The sequence below is a fragment of the Temnothorax americanus genome, unplaced genomic scaffold (assembly GCF_048541705.1).
Source record: "Temnothorax americanus isolate GAGA-0224 unplaced genomic scaffold, ASM4854170v1 Scaffold14, whole genome shotgun sequence".
Taxonomy (NCBI): Eukaryota; Metazoa; Arthropoda; class Insecta; order Hymenoptera; family Formicidae; genus Temnothorax; species Temnothorax americanus.
Genome location: NW_027509275.1, coordinates 3,707,770 through 3,723,951, shown reverse-complemented (window position 1 = coordinate 3,723,951; position 16,182 = coordinate 3,707,770). Strand labels below are relative to the sequence as shown.

Here is a 16,182-nt window from a genome sequence, read left to right as displayed (position 1 = left end):
TCAAGCGAGCTCGCTCCCTCGTTCGCGATCGCGACGAGCAAAGTGAGAATTCTCGTCTTTTTGGCGTTAACGCCAAACCCGCGATCGTTAATTCCAGATTCCAGCGCTTAACGAGAGGTTCGAGCTATTTATCGAAGCGTCTTCCCGCGCGATTCACTTACTCGGATTGGAAATCGAAACGGCAAGAGACGCGAATTCCGAGGTTGTATCTCACTGCGACACGCACGGCACAACGATTCTCTCGAGATTCGGATATATCGCGCTTCGAAACATTTATTATTTCTCATGCACAATTCGCTCAGCGATCACGACGTACCGCACGGAGACCCGCCAAATCATAGCCGGGTGGGTGATGCGTACGGTGTCGTCGATGTCCAACACGGCGTTCGGCGTTCGTTTCACCGTTCACCCAGCGACGGCATTTCCCGCTCGTTGCGCTCGACGCGAGAAAGAACGGAATAATCGGCGTACGCGTTCAGCTTGTAACGCGCACGCTCCGTAACCGGATTTCTTATCGTTCGCGAGAAAGAAATTACACGAGCGACTACGTCTCGCACCGTCACGGTCGTTCAACGCGTCACGTATTAACTTGCGAGTTGCGCCGCTTGCGCTTGCGCGCGCGGCGCGCGCCCCTACCGTCGTACGGTCGAACGCGCGTGGCTCGCGCTCGCGAGTCGAGCCTCCAGATCCGGCCAATCGCGTTCCGCCGGCGACCGACCGCCATACTAGGCGGGACCGTTGAACGTTGAAACAGCGAAGTCGAAGTCGGCGTGCGATCGATCGTCTTGTCGGTGAGCGGCCTTGCCGCTTGTTTTCTTCGATGTTCGGAGTACCTTGCACAATTTGCAGTTTCGTTGTGCATTCGCGCGGGCGATATCTATTCGTATCTATTCGTTAGGTGTCGCGAGGGCGCAGCTTGCGCGGCCGGTCGGAGCGCGTGTTGGAGCGTCGGTTCTGGATTTAATTTGTACGTCGAAGCCAGCGGCCAGTCGAAGCATCGTGATTTAAAGATGGCCGCCAGTTAGTTGAGCGTCGAGTAGCGCGCGGTGCGCAACTGGGCAACTGGACCGAACTGGAAGGTGTGGGTTTGGATATCGTTCGTCTGGTCTCTCGCAACGGTGAATTCGCGTCAACTCGGATCCAAGACGGTAGGGCCGGCCCTCGGCGAAAAATCCAGCGAGATCGCGGCTGCATCCGGTAGTGGAAAGACGGTCGGGCTCGGGGAGATGGGCCGGTCGCGTTCCCGATCGAAATCGCCGAGCAGACGGCGTCACAAGAGCAAGCACTCGCGCAAGCGGTCCAAGTCGCGCGAGAAGCACTCCAACAACAAATACTCGGAGAAGCCGAAGGAGCGTAGCTCCAAGTCCAGGTGCGTGTCTCCGCGGTTCGCGCGTCGAAAGATTTCGATCTTGCTGCACGCGCGGCCATCTTGTCGCGCGTCGCACGTCGCACCCCGTGTTCGTGACGATGGAAAAATAAATTAAAACGTTGCGGATCCGCGAACCGTCGCGTATCTTCCTGCGTCGTGCCGTAGACTTTCGGACGTTCAATTTAACGAACGATTAATCCAGGTTTTGGATACTAACGCTGTTCGTTTAACCATTTGTTTAGAAAACGATCCCACTCTGCGTCGTCCAGCACTGGCTCGGATGCGTCGGACGACGTGCGTATCGTCGGTCACAAGAAACGCTCGTACAGGGACAGGGATCGAAAGATGGACGAGGTGGAGAGGCTAGCGGAAATGGAGCGGCAAAGGTATGCTCGTTGAACGACAATGTTGACGATGTTCCCCTTGATAATCTGCGTTAGGATTGGAAAAGAACGAGATTATTGACGTATCGATACGTTTCCCAAGCTTTTTTCTCTTCTCTCGTGTTGCTTTTCCTCTCTCCTGCGTATCGAGTGGAACATGTGTATTTATTTTGCATAATCCAAATTTTTGTTATACGCTGTTTTTTTTATAATTATGTTGTCAGGAAAAAGAAAGAATTAATGAACAAAATCTTCACCACGAGCACGGTCGGGTAAGAATGTGTAATTATTTCACGGTGGTGGTTTATCTGTTCAAAACTCGTCAGAGTTTTTACTGTAATACGTTTTTGCAAAAAGAAACGTGCGCGACGTACGCGTGTATTAAATCTTTCGATAACATCTTTTTTTATCTCTGTCACGTTCTGTAAATTTCGATCGTTTATTCAAATAATTATAGATTTTGAGAAAATTACAACTTTTTAAGTCTAATTAAGATTTGGCGTGCTATTAACTTCACTTTTGTACAAGAAAATGATTCTGAAACAGTGCTCTGGAAGAAGATCGCTGCTTATCTGTCTGCAGACGTCAACGCGAGGTGGAACAAAAGATGGTGGAGGAAGAAGCCGCCAAACGTATAGAAGAACTTGTACGGAAGAGGGTAGAAGAGGAGCTTGAGAAACGTAAAGAGGAAATTGATGCGGAGGTGCAAAGGCGGGTGGAAGAGGCCAAGAGGGCTATGGAGCGTCAAATGATGGAGGAGATGGAATGGAGACAAGCGAAACTACGTGAGGAGGAGAAACGAAGAGAGGTAAGATCTATCCGTAGAAATATTGGTCGGTGATAGCCCAAGCGCTGTTGTGATCAGCGGGAAATAAATTTAGTATTCTTTTAGTGACCGTTTCAAAATCGAACCATACGTAGAAATGTATTTTCCCAAAGAATAACCGTAGTTGATATTATTTATATTATTGCGTATACATTTCAAAGGTACTGTTATATCACAGATTTGTAGAATATCGAGTCTATAGTAATTGATGAAGACGTTCAGAAGATATATTGAAGCGTTATTGTAATTGTTAGGCCGGACCAAGTGCAATTTGTGGATCTTCTTGAATATTTCAATTTTGATGTCTTAAAACTACAGGATTTGCAAATTGCACTGCCCCTAGGAAAATATGCGAGATTGAGCTTGTAAAGTCAATTCTGTTGATTCTAATTTATGATCACAGCGTTTGGGCTAGAAGCATTGTGGTTCGCGATTGTATCGTGAGAGATTGAGCGAAGAAACCACACTGCTTTGACTTCTCAACATCCACTGAGGTCGCGTTGTTGAGAAGCCGTACTTTATATTATTATGAAAGAAATGCTGCTACATAGGCGCATGTATCGGTTATTTATGATCAAATTGTACCATGTATACATATTTATATATCTCTGTACAACATTATAACCTTTTTCATCACGCGATATCTGAATTGACATTCGTGTCAACGATTCTAGAAATTGTGCTCAAACTGCTCTGATTTGTCTGGATCAGCAGTCTTCGCTCGCAGTTTCTAAAATTGTTGTGTATGTTGACGCGTCCACCTGTATCAGGCTTCTTATAAACTTACTCGAGCTAGTTAAAAAAAAGAAAATGTTCGCGTGTGTGACTGTCCACGTTATCGCATCGTACAGTCTTTAAGAGAGCAGAAAAGAGAAGATATTATAGAAAAAGTAACAATCCCAAACTTTGTAATTTATTGAACGAGAGAAGTTTTCCTTGAGTCTGAAATAAAGTTATTTTTATATGAAACCATAGGAAAGTAATATTCTTCCCTGAGAGCAGTTGTTACCGTCAGTTGAATCACTAGTAGCGATATATTATACGTTACTGATGCTGCATAAAACATCTATGTCGAGCACCATAAATAAGAAGAATAAGTTACGATTCACTATTAATTTAGACTTTTTTTATTTAATTATGTTCATATAATTAGAGTTACGACGTGTACGCAGATATACAGAAATGTATGAAAAAGTATCGTTTTTTTCAATATGACTTATTCTTACGCATCATTATATTTTGCTTACGAAAAAAATATTTTAATTATATTTCTATCGAATATATAAGTACACTATCTTTTGAATTCAAGAGAATTGATGCAATGATACCCAACTAATTTCTGCGATATCGTTAGATTCTTTAATTTTAATTTTTAATTTTGTCTAATAGTTATTACTTAGAAATACTGAATTATAGTAAAGCATCCTATTACTTAATTTGCGTATTAGGAAAATCTAATAGATTTGTCACAAATTTTCTTTTTATTTTATTTCGTTGACTAGGACTTTATTTGCTACTACATTTTTATGTCCCATGCACAATTGTTTACTTTCACCTTTGAAAAGTCAAAACTCACTCGTCGACTGGACAACAATCCTGATTACAAATTTATCAGAGATTATACTCTCGTTGCTTTGCACATTGGGTTTGCACCAAATATGTTATATCTGTACAAGTTTGGGAAAAAGTTTATTCGAAAGGGAGAAGTAGAGACTTTAAGGGGACAGAATTAGAATCCCATAGCGACAAAGCACGACCTAGCGATATATAGGTCACCTTCCTTACTGACTACCAACAGAAGATGCCGGTTTTTTACTCACTGCTGAATGATTCTCGATGAAGAAGGCATCCCCTACGCGTGGTGGCGTGAGCTTCATTCAGGTATTATCCAATTTATATATTCATAATTCATTTTATACCGATATTTTTATCATCGTTCTTTATTTCAACACTTTGTACCAGAGAGACCATATGCTAGGGTTCATTTTATAGATTCGCTAAACATTATTACCATAGGACACAACGAATTTCCATCGACAGGTCGGGCGGATGGCAACAACCATTCATATGAATGTACCGTAGGGTATTAGTTTCTGAATTATTATATACAGACCTCATTTAGAAATCTCGTCTACTTACAGATATAATGTTACAAATAACATTACACACACACACACACACACACTTATCACATTGAGTTTTTATTATGCACTTATCAGAACGTTGCAGTATCGCGTTTACGAAAGGGAAAATTGAAATTTCATGTACGTTCTTGCATGCACACTAATTTGTATAAAGTTGTAAGAAATTAATTTTTTCTCGTGTTTAAGTAACATCCTAAATCATTGTATTTTCCTTTGGACAGTCTGAAAACAGAGAAACAGCGTTCGCATTTGACACAAAAAGAAGGAACTATGTTTAGACAAAACAAAACACACGTCTTCTGTCACTCTTTGTGATTATCTTTCTTGATAAGCCATCCTTTTTTTCGAAATCCGATCTTAAAACTTCATACGTCCCAAACTTTCCTGCATAAAGGTTTTTAGGATGTGTAACACTAGGCTGTTGACATAGCAGCACTATGATTTCGAACGATGTAACAACAGATGGTGATCAACAACATCATTGCTTTGTGTAAACCTATTTTATTGTCATTGTAGGAGGAAGAGCGGAAGAAGCGTGAGGAACTAGAGAGGATTATGGAGGAGAACAACAGAAAGATAGAGGAGGCTCAGAAGAAATTGGTAGGTTGTCAATATTAATATAATTTACGAAATGTGCGTGCGAGGTAATATGCGATTAATGCATGTTTAACCTCAGGCTGAGGAAAGATTGGCTATGGTTGAAGAACAACGGTTAATGGAAGAAGAAAGGCAAAAGATGAGGAAGGAACATGAAAAACGTGTTAAGGAGGAGCAAAAGAGGATCTTGGGCAAGAATAATTCAAGGCCTAAGTTATCCTTTACGCTAAAATCGGTTACGTAAGTTTAGTATTTGTATTGTTTCATGCAGTTTTTACATGTGATATGTACACGAAATCTTGTCAGTTTTCGTACTTGATTCGCGAGAACAGTTATTACAGACTGTATCTATGTAGGTATATGGTATACCTATCTAGGTACATAGATAAGTGCAGTAACATAAGATACAAAGCTCACCCTAATGTATTCAAAGTGATTGTTGAAATCAACAAGATCGAATTTTATTTAATTGTGATGACGATGAAATGCATCAAAATTAAATAATCAGTTCTTATCTTGTGAGATTTTAACACGGATACAGATGGGATTTCATGTTACGTGAGATTATGCTATCATCAGTATGTGTGTGAGCGAATATAAATTTTTAATATACAAAATTATTGTAACGGTCACTAGTACTTTTAACTTATCAAACAACTTCGATTTTATACATCGTACTTTTTCGTGTATTTTTTTCGCGTATTTGATTCGTTCTATCTGACACAAGCATATTCTGACCCATTTAGATGTTTTCCCATGATTTATATATATATGCGATTTGTACGTCGTAAAAATTACCCTCGCGATATAAAAATCGACTTTATTTCAATGAGATAAATCACATATATCACGTCAGATCATGTTGCAATAATAACAAATTGTTTATACTGTTAAATTGGCCGAATGACATTTATTATGAGAAATATGATTCCTTTTTTTCTAACAGTTGTTTTTTTTTAACAACTTTAGAATATGTTAACGTATGTTAACAATGATTTTTTTGAAAGTACTGTAAAAACCGGATAGCTATTTTTTACAATTATATTATAACACTTTACACTATTTAAATGATCTACCATCATTTCGATCTGATACGGAATATGTTTATTCTACAAAACGGTAAAATGAAACGATATGTTTTACGATTAAAAATCAAATTAAATAACAATGATCTTGAAAATTACAAAACTGAGTGATTTTGTACGTGAATAATGAATGTGGAGCCATGGAGCGTGACATAATCCTATCTACGTTAACCGTGTAACGATGTGTACGCATTGTTCCGTAAAAAGAAAAACATTTTGTCTATATAGGATTGTATACCTACAACATTGTTACTTGTATAATATAAACACGTTTTTAATAAATTACTGCTCTACGATTATTTCCCCACTTCATCGCACGCTATGCAGGATCTAGTATTGAGAAAGGAGAACACAAATGTGTTTTTTTTATACACACGTACATAGCGATTTGCAACTTTGTTTATATGCTAATACGAAATTGCTTGCGTTACCGAGCAGATTATGATCGAGATTGAAACGGTTCTTTGTAAAATAGACTTTCTGACAGATGAATTTCGGCGATGTCACTTTAGATAGCCGTGTTACGTCAGAAATGTCACGATGATTTCGTAACGAATAAACCCTTGCCACGAATACCTAGACTCGTGCCTTGTCCCAAAATATTGATGCCGCAAAATGGATTGCGTTGCTTGTAAATACATTCGAATCTTCCGTAGGATGCTTTTTTATTTTTACGCCGATCTAATACCACTAAAGATTATAACGTGTATAATATGATTTTTTTAATATAATATATATTTTTATTTCTCTAATCAGCATACCTTTCATTGCATCTTCGATTACTTCCGGATAGAGCTTCGCGGTGACTTTGCTGCTTGGTGGATGTAATCGTGGATTGGTATTTATTTCCAACAGCCATACCGAAAAATCATCGGCCACTACGAAATCAGCACCGTACAATTGAAAGCTGTTCTTACGATTTACCATATTGTCCTGCGACGCCAGAAGTGCTCCTATTAGGTTTTGCTTTATTCCCGGCCTGATTGTCGTTTCCCAAGCCAACTCTTGACCGCGCGATCTAAATCAGTAATTAATTGATTAAATAGTTTTTAAGTTCCAAGTAAGAGAAAGTATGACAAGTACTGAAGATAATCCCTGAAGTCTTGAAGATTCCAATGACGTTGCTCAGGTAAGTCGGAATTACATGTTGGTAATTTTCGGTACTTGAGCTGTACCGTCGTGTTGCACAAGTGAATGGACTCGTGAAAATTACCGAGGGTGAAATTTTTCGAAGCAAATCGTATTAAAATATCCCTAGTCAAGATAACTTAAGTTATTGAAAGTTATTAAGTTATTTAATTTGTAGCATAAATTTTAATAAGATCAAGAAAAATGATAAATATACTTGTACATCCACACGACGAGAGGCTGTGTACTAGTTATCAGAAACCATTGCCTAATATCTATTTTTGTCTTATGAACAAGCAGTGGTCGTTCTGTAAATTATAATTGCAAATGTGACTCTAATAATGAATAATACCGCTTAAAACATCTTATTCTATATCCTAGTACATCGCGTTAAATGCAAATGATACCTATGTATTTCTGCACGACATACGCAACACTTTCTTTCGCTGCTTGATTCACCTTGGCGAGAATATCAACCAAAGAACTTTGTAGAACAATTCCGCGTCCTGAACTATCGTCGCCTGGCTTTAAAATCCATATATTTCTTATACCATCGATCTTATTTTGCGGTCGGTACTTAATCATTGTTCTTACTATATCGCGCACAGATGCTACAAGCTCCTACAAAATTCTTTAATTACAGTGTTCTTTTTCTTCAAATTTTTGTATATCAGAATATACTATTAGAAAAAGGAAACTACAATGTTTATACGTACATCTATGTCAACTTTATCGGTTTCTTTCAATAAAACACGCTTGTATATTATATCGTGATACCAATCTAAAAATTGGTGCCAAGCAGAAAGAGGTGTATTCTCATAATCTGTACGGTCTATGTCCTCATGTATTTGAATACTAAAAACATTTCGTATCAGTATTTATGTAATGCACTGTTTTACAATGCGAATAATATTGGTTTACAACCTTATATATTCTATACAGCGTTCCAAGGCGAAGGAAATTGCATTTACGGGGATTGTTCCATTTGGGGACCAGGTGTTCTTCGGTCCTACCAAATTGGCGAGCAACGAGAACCATTTTAAAGTTCCGAAACACGCAGTGATGTAATAATCCTGTATGAACTCTTCCATTTGTGCTGACTATTCAAATTAATGTAAAGTATATATTAATATTTTAATCTTATAATTTACACGTATATGCACATACACACACACACACATAATACATACGTACTTGATTGAAATTGTAGCATCGAGGAAACTGTATGTTTGATACACCTGCTTCGTAAAACCAATAGGCTTTTTCCAAATTGTTACACATGTCAACCTAAATATTTCGCTAACTTAAAATTAAAATATACTTTGCAATGCACACATTTAAGAATAAAATTACCTTGGACGTAAAATAGCTACCAGCGAATTTGTTCACTGTAGTCTTGTCGTCCGTTCTTATAATAGGTCTCTTGTTCGTATACCACATAAGATCTGCAGGAATTCGGAGCAATTTTTCTATTTGCTGTAAACCATCTAAGAAAAAGACATTGACTTTTGAATTGATTTAATAACGATCATAAATAGAAATAAAAAAATACGCGGACCTTCGTACGCATTAGGAGCGATTGATATCATTTTCCTAATAGCTCTTTTCTCGATCCAGCCTCTATCCGTCAACGGTTTCCTCAGAGCCGGAAACGTACCGCAAATCACGTAACATTTGTGCTCGTTTACGGCTTTCGTCAAAATTTTTAGTAGAAGATTTATTCTGGCTTCGTCATTTGTTACCAATTTTAAATAATCCGTCAATATTATGTTTCCGTCTTCTCGATCGCTCTCTTTGTCCTCTGCTCCTAACAATTCTTCGAGATCCTCGCGATTGCAACAGATCTCGGCATCCGCGGTTTTAATCGTCTCGGCCGCGCATTGCGAATTAATTTCCAACTTTGGAACCGTTAAAATCAATCGCACATCTTTTTCTCCGTTGCTCGCATTTTTTGGGCAAATCTACGAGTTTATGAAACGACGATGCTAACAGTGAAGTAGGTAAATCACGGAAATATGTAATAGATACATCCGTAATGAATTCTTTCGATCCCTGCCTACCTGCCAACCTTCGAAATGTTTCTTGACCGTGCAATTTTTCGAGGATAAAGTTATCTGCCATTTAGATCGACTGTCTGCGCAAACTACCGAATTGTCACTGTCGCAATGCATTTTTTATGTTTAAATTTTGAAGTTGTAAAAATTATGCTTTTAGATTTTTAGCTTTTATTCAAATGGTCTTTTACATGCACGCGAAATTTGGTTTTCGGACTTGACAATTTACTGCTTCCGTTGTGCTCTTATCGATTATCGTGTGACTCAATGACCTACATTCATATTACGCGAATCTTTTCTCACGACCAACATATCTGTTCAATGTCTTCTTTATTGACTCAGCTAAATATGTATTTTTATATCGCAGGATTTTGAAAGACTAGCTTTTGAATCTCACCTTGATGCTTCGGGATCAAACAAATAATTTGGAAATAATTTTTTTCTCGTTCTTTGCATTCTTCTAATTGAGAATGCTTAAAATCTTAGTATCTAATCTTTTGAAAAGTCTCTCTTCGTCATTTTTATTTATTCTCTGATTATACTTTTTTTTCTTTACTGATTATACTTTTGATTCTTTACTATACGTGCATTTATTTCTTTTATAACGTGTTTCTTTCTTCTTGTATTATTTTCCAAAATCGAATGCATTAACATTGACAAAAGCTTTACTTGTTCATGGGAATATCTCAGGATTCTCAGACTGGAAACTTTGCGAGTAATATAAATTTAAATTTAAATTGTTAGAATCGAAGATGTGGTAAAGTTATCTTGATTGTTTAAAAAACTTTTTTTTTTCGATAAAACTATATGTTATAAAATTATTTTTTGTATTGATGGAAGTAAAACGATTTTTAGCGGTATAATTGTAACATTTATTAGTTGTATACATATATCACTTGTAGATAGAATTGAAGAATTGATCAACAGTAAAGAGAAAAGTGACGAGCAACGAGTGACTGACAGGCTTTTCGATTATTTGGTCAGGCTCAAACCGACAGCATACATATCGGAGATGTCTGTTAGAATTTTATTTTTTTTATGCGTTTGTTTTTTCGGGAAGCTGCGGCTCTTGCTCTTCGTTGTCGACACGGGAGTGACTTTCGGTGTTGACGTAAGTAGGGATGGCAGTGGCGGTACTTCCGGCCGGATAGTCACGTTTCTCTTGTACTTTTTTACGGCGTCTCGCATCGCAGATTTGATGATCTGTTAAAGAAACAGGGGAAAAAGGACTTTTCGCTAAGGATTTAATGACAAAGAATTTGTATGAATATTAACTTTATCTTCATTTTTTCTCGACGATTTCTCAGATTTAGGCGCCATATTCGTCGATTGTTCCTGAAGAGCCATAATCTTTGAGATCAACGTTTGTCTCGGTGTATCCAGTTTGCTGCCCGCAGTGACCGTGCGTAACTTTTGTCCCGGTTTATGCAAAGATTTTTTCCCGTTATTCGAAGATTTAGTGTGATTCTACATAATAGAGTATACATTAATAGCAAACTGAATAATCATCGATTTTCGAGATGGCAACGCTTCTTCTAAATTATAATTACCTGGACGTTAGTTTTAGATGGAGTTGGTGACTTTGTCTTGATAATAGATGTTGTACATGCTGAAGTACTCTTTGTCACGGTTTCCGCTTTTTCATCGGAAATGGATGCCTTCGAAGGCTTTGCCGGTGCAGTCGCCGGAAGTGCTGGTCTCGACTTGGGCGAATCTGTATTATAATAAGAGTACAACTCTTGATCGAGCTGGATCTCCAGTTCCTCGATGAGATCGACGATCACTGGCCCGATGTTGCTATGTACCATCGACTTCTTTTTCGTCTGACGATAGATAAATCAAATATTGTTGATAATCGATCCAACACTGGCACGTTAGATTATTTTTTATCTTTGCCTAACTCACCATTGGAGACCTTGCGACTAGGCTGGATTTGGAATCCTGATACAGACTCGATTTCTTCTCACAGGTGGTGATACGAGTACCCTGAAGCGAAAGAGCTGCGCCTAAATACGGCTGGCAGCTCGGCATTCTCTGCTTATATGCTAACTCAAAATCTCCAGTATCTGCATTTTTATCTTCTCGAAAGTCTACCACGACTGTACCAGCGAAAATACAATTTTTGCCATAATTGTGTAATAATATGGAAGATAGTAACGATAGATTGTTAATTACCTTTAATGATATCGTCCATCACTTGTCGACACAATCGCGTAGTAACACTAGTGGAGTTACTCAGGTTTGGATGACTGTTGATCTCGATCAGCCATACGGAAAAATCTTCCATGACCATAAAGTCGGCGCCGTACAGTTCGAAACTATTCTTTCGTCGGTCCATCGCTTCTTGACTGGCCAATAACGAGCCCACAAGACCTTGTTTCATTCCCGGGTATATCAGATCGTCCCATGCATCACTGTGACCCTGAGATCTGAAGAATTTTTATGAGAATTATTTTTCTTGCACATTACTTTCTTAAAAACAAAACATGCATAAATAGTATTTATAATTACATAGGAATTTTAAAGAAATACACGAGTGATTCTTTATATATGATGTGACGTAAATCATACTTGAGGAATTCCTTGAATGTCGTGGCGTCCCACATATTGTCCGCGGGTAGAGCAGAGTCCCTGTCGTCACAGTTATTGTATTTGCATTGAATCGCGTGATTGCACAGGTGAATCGACTCGTGGAAGTCATCTAGACTGAACTTTTGCGAGCAAAAACGAAGGTAGCTTTCTCTGTAAACAAGTAATAAGCTCTCTGGTTTCTCTGCCTTGACTGCTATTTTATTAGCGATAATTAAATGCAGATAGCACTGTGTTGTGTGTGTACTGTCTGGATATTTATATCAGCAAGTTTGTGATTGCTTGGGAACAGGATCGCGCGCTTTAATGTCAGCGAGATATAAATTGATTATTATTCTACTTTTGAAACTATTATTATTTCTTGGCCGAGTCTTGGTTTAATTGTTTTGGCGTGAGCGATGTTATGAAATGTCGTGACTTAAAACAAAACATCCTTGATATATTTGCATACCTATACATCCAGAGAGTTAAAGGTTGAGCGCACGTCACGATGAACCATTGACGTATGTCGAATTTTGTATTGTGAATCAGTAATGGCCGTTCTAGGAGATATAATGAGATTATTTTTAATCAAACCGAAATAGAAACAAACACCTGTGTTAATCAGCTAGCGTTTTCCGTTAATTATTAATCTGAAAGTTTACCGATATATTTCTGCACGACATATCGCGTGTCCGGTTTGCCTGTTGGGTTTACTTTCGCTACTACGTCCTCCAGCTTGTTCATCAGAACAATACCGCGTCCCCGGCTCTTGTTCCCAGGTTTCAAGATCCACATGTTCATTATGCCGTCCATATCTATCTGTGGCCAATACGTCCTCATCTTCTTTAATATATGCTTCGAAGCTAGGACATATTTCTGTTGACAAGCATGACATATTTTCAAATGGTAAAAAATACGCTTATAAGTGAAGGAGAGAATATTGTGTTAGATATCTCACGTTGAAGGGCACGTTGGTGCGGACAAAGAGAGCTTGACCGCGAACAATCTGGTAGTACCAGGTGATAAATTGGTCCCACTGGTGAGACCAAACCCTCTCAGCCTCCTGATCAATGTCCTCGTGCGATTGGGCGCTAATATAGTCGCTACATCTCTTAATTGCGAAGTCGAGAGCCTTGAGAGGCACCGTGCCGGTTGGTGAACGCACGGCGTCTTCGTCTTCGGCGTTGACCTTGTCCACCAACCATTTCAAGAGACTCAGACAGCCTGTGAGTCTAATGAAACATCTCTTTTATTATCAGCAATTATATTTAAGTATATCAAACGTTCCCGCGATCGGCCATGTAATGTACCATTAATACAATTTTCTTTTTTTTCTTTTAAGGCAACTCAAAGGCTCTCACCGAAAGTCCTCGACGAAGGCGTGCATCTGATCGCCCTGACATATGTTGTAGCAACGCGGAAACAAAATGTTAGCCACTCCATCTTCATAATACCAGTGCATTTGCCTGACGCTTGAACACAAGCCCACCTGAATAATTGATTTTCGAAGAAGTACATGCAGCTTTACTCCTAACAATTTGTCGTCACGCTCGTGAAAAGCGTGCACTTTAGTCAATCTCGCTACATCTTATCTAAACATCTTTATGCTTTACAAAAGCAATTTTATAAAAGTCAGGCTCGCCAAGTTCAAAAAAAATTATTCACAATTAGTTTCTCGCGACGAAATAATTGTTCCGCATTATGCCGAAACTGAAAATTTATATTTATGAGAGTTACAGGTATTTGATGCACCGACGATACCTTGGATGTAAAGCCAGCTCGACAATATCGATTGAACACAGTAGTTTTGTTATCTTGAGCAGGCCATCCGGGCCAGTCGGACCCAGTGTTCCACAGAAAGTCGACGGTGTGATTGGTGAGCATCTTTGATATCAATAGACGTTCGCTTTGCTGATCCTTCAGATCGCCGATACCAGCCAGTAAAAATACCGGGCTGGAATCGACGCCGACATGCTGATCGCCTGAAATCATTGTTATCTTCGAAAACGTAAAGTACAAATTGCAACGTAGAAGAATGCTACATTTTATATATATAAAAAAAGCAGAGTGATACATTGGAGTAATTATGAAGTACGCGTGATTTATTACCGCCACTGTTTCTGCGATACAATTTCTCACACCATCCTCGTTTCAACATGCAATCGCGAATGACCCGTGACTTGCCGTAAATCATAAAAGTATGACGGGCAGCTATAGCGTCCTTCACGGTTTGCTTGATACGCAAGAATCGTTCGTGAAGGGTCGGTTCTAAGGGCAGTTCTAAAGACGGTTCGGTTTTATTTTCCGGGCAGTCTGGTTTCTCTTTAAAGAAAATTACGAGCGACATACGATTATAATATATACAAGTTATATGTTATATGGACACTTAAGTAATTACGAATATTTCAAACTTTCGAGAGATTTGGTATCACAATTTGTCGCATCCGTCTTTGTCACCACTTCCTCTCCGGGATTTTCATCTTCGTTCTCGACATTTTCTTTTTTGTCCTTCTTATCCTCGCTTGAACTTTCCAGATTTGAAGAGGGTTCATCCTTGGCATTCATGTAGCGGGTCTGAGAACCGCAAAGCTTTTCCGCGCAAATGCGTTTCGTTAATTTTCATATGTTCTTCATCGCTCCGATAGATATCAGCAAGAAGCGTGCTCGAAAGAAACGCCGTTATTTTAATCTAAAACTATTTTCGCGAATATGCTTTAATTAAATCGGATCTGAAGATTACTGCTATAACATATATACATATTATTACTAAAAATTATCTTGATATAATATTTAATGCAGAACATAATTGCTGGAAAATGCTGAACTTGAGGCGAACGACGCGAGAGTGAAGAACGTGTTTTCGATAAAACTTAGTTGCATATATGACGAAATTCACTGCGCCACTTCTGATACCTGTTGAATCCTCGATGCTCTCCAAATGATGAATACATCCTTCGCAGATACCAAAGAGTAAATGTATTCGCGCAAAACCGATTAACAACCGTGGCTTCGAAGGATCAAGTGGAGAACCAACGCGACGGACTATTCGGACGAAGATGAAAAACATGCCCGGATGGAAGTGGAGGCAAGACTGAACGACGAGGACGTGGACAAACGCGAGTCAGGTGGTAGAATCTGATATTTCGCAGGCGCGCGCCCCAGGGGTGTTTTAAGGCGCCCCTTTTTGTAGAAGAAATAAGATTGCGCTGATGGTTCTGATACCCCGTCGCGTTATCGACGAAATCGTTTAATGGAACCTCTCTCTTGTTCCTCCCTCGAATCATTAAAAAGGAGCCAATCAGCCCAGACTAATCTGGGAAAAGTTTGATTCATAAGAAACTTTTCTATATCTTCGTTGCGCTATCTTATATTGCGGTAAACAAAATCTTTATAAAATTGCTTTTCATCCATTCTGTTTTTTTTTTTAAATAATGGTTTTAATGTACCAAAGATTAATTGTTATTTAAGGGCAGTTTTGACGAAAGTGGAAGACAGTTCCTGAAGATATGGTTCTCGATAAGACATGCTCTCGAGTATCTTATCTTCTAATTGTTACGTTGAGGATGCACACGATGAACGAGTATCAGGTAAAACGCTCGCGTTAGCCTGGGCAATGAGGGAAAACGAAACGTTCCTGGACACGTAAGGCGCGTGGGTGGTGGTTGAGCGCAACGAAGAGCGTACCAGGCACTTCCGCATACCCCCGCGGGAATATAGGCGAGAGAGGAAGTCAAAGCAATCACGTGGTTAATGAGACCACACTCTATTCCTCGACTTTGCATGTACTCTGACCCACTTACACGGCTGCATCCTCATGGTCGCGTGGAGAAGTCGCGGCAGGTGGTAGCCTGATGAATCGTTCGCTCGGCCTGGTATTGCTAATTACGGAGAGAGACGAGGGGGGGGGGGATAAGCTTTCGATCTCTCTTTGATAACCAGTCTATTTTCGGCAACGGCCGAATTCCGTCTCTGATGCCAAATTCGGCGTTGATCGCGTGCGAGATATAAGGGGACGCGCGCGCGCG

At 39.4% G+C, this 16,182-nt stretch overlaps 3 protein-coding genes across 8 annotated transcripts; 1 reads left to right on the top strand and 2 right to left on the bottom strand.

Moving 5' to 3' along the window:
• The first annotated feature begins 973 nt into the window (after window positions 1-973).
• Arglu1 (Arginine and glutamate rich 1) lies at window positions 974-6,686 on the top strand. Of its 4 annotated transcripts, none has more exons than XM_077401268.1 (6): window positions 974-1,369; window positions 1,612-1,755; window positions 1,977-2,024; window positions 2,299-2,560; window positions 5,239-5,322; window positions 5,399-6,686. In XM_077401268.1, the coding sequence occupies exons 1-6, from the start codon at window positions 1,227-1,229 to the stop codon at window positions 5,561-5,563; spliced, it is 846 nt and encodes a 281-aa protein (XP_077257394.1). In that variant the 5' UTR covers window positions 974-1,226; the 3' UTR covers window positions 5,564-6,686. The 4 variants fall into 4 exon arrangements, with proteins under 4 accessions (XP_077257394.1, XP_077257395.1, XP_077257396.1 ...); XM_077401269.1 differs by having other exon boundaries at window positions 982-1,369; window positions 2,335-2,560; XM_077401270.1 differs by lacking the exon at window positions 1,977-2,024 and having other exon boundaries at window positions 983-1,369.
• Window positions 6,687-6,786: 100 nt separating this feature from the next.
• On the bottom strand, window positions 6,787-9,703 carry LOC143894688 (tubulin glycylase 3A-like). Its single transcript, XM_077401214.1, has 11 exons — window positions 9,593-9,703; window positions 9,091-9,493; window positions 8,886-9,019; window positions 8,727-8,819; window positions 8,457-8,632; window positions 8,249-8,387; window positions 7,940-8,153; window positions 7,750-7,840; window positions 7,488-7,658; window positions 7,166-7,422; window positions 6,787-7,094 (listed from the first exon to the last, which is right to left on the bottom strand). Exons 1-11 carry the CDS (start codon window positions 9,701-9,703, stop codon window positions 6,940-6,942), a joined length of 1,944 nt encoding a protein of 647 aa, XP_077257340.1. The 3' UTR covers window positions 6,787-6,939.
• Window positions 9,704-10,391: 688 nt separating this feature from the next.
• LOC143894717 (tubulin glycylase 3A-like) lies at window positions 10,392-15,311 on the bottom strand. Of its 3 annotated transcripts, none has more exons than XM_077401290.1 (14): window positions 15,071-15,205; window positions 14,569-14,852; window positions 14,267-14,479; window positions 13,919-14,139; window positions 13,519-13,646; window positions 13,116-13,389; window positions 12,820-13,033; window positions 12,627-12,717; window positions 12,098-12,328; window positions 11,762-12,015; window positions 11,492-11,685; window positions 11,137-11,409; window positions 10,862-11,053; window positions 10,393-10,789 (listed from the first exon to the last, which is right to left on the bottom strand). In XM_077401290.1, exons 2-14 carry the CDS (start codon window positions 14,720-14,722, stop codon window positions 10,559-10,561), a joined length of 2,670 nt encoding a protein of 889 aa, XP_077257416.1. In that variant the 5' UTR covers window positions 14,723-14,852; window positions 15,071-15,205; the 3' UTR covers window positions 10,393-10,558. The 3 variants fall into 3 exon arrangements, with proteins under 3 accessions (XP_077257417.1, XP_077257416.1, XP_077257418.1); XM_077401292.1 differs by having other exon boundaries at window positions 10,396-10,789; window positions 12,158-12,328; XM_077401291.1 differs by lacking the exon at window positions 14,569-14,852 and having other exon boundaries at window positions 10,392-10,789; window positions 15,071-15,311.
• Window positions 15,312-16,182: the final 871 nt, after the last annotated feature.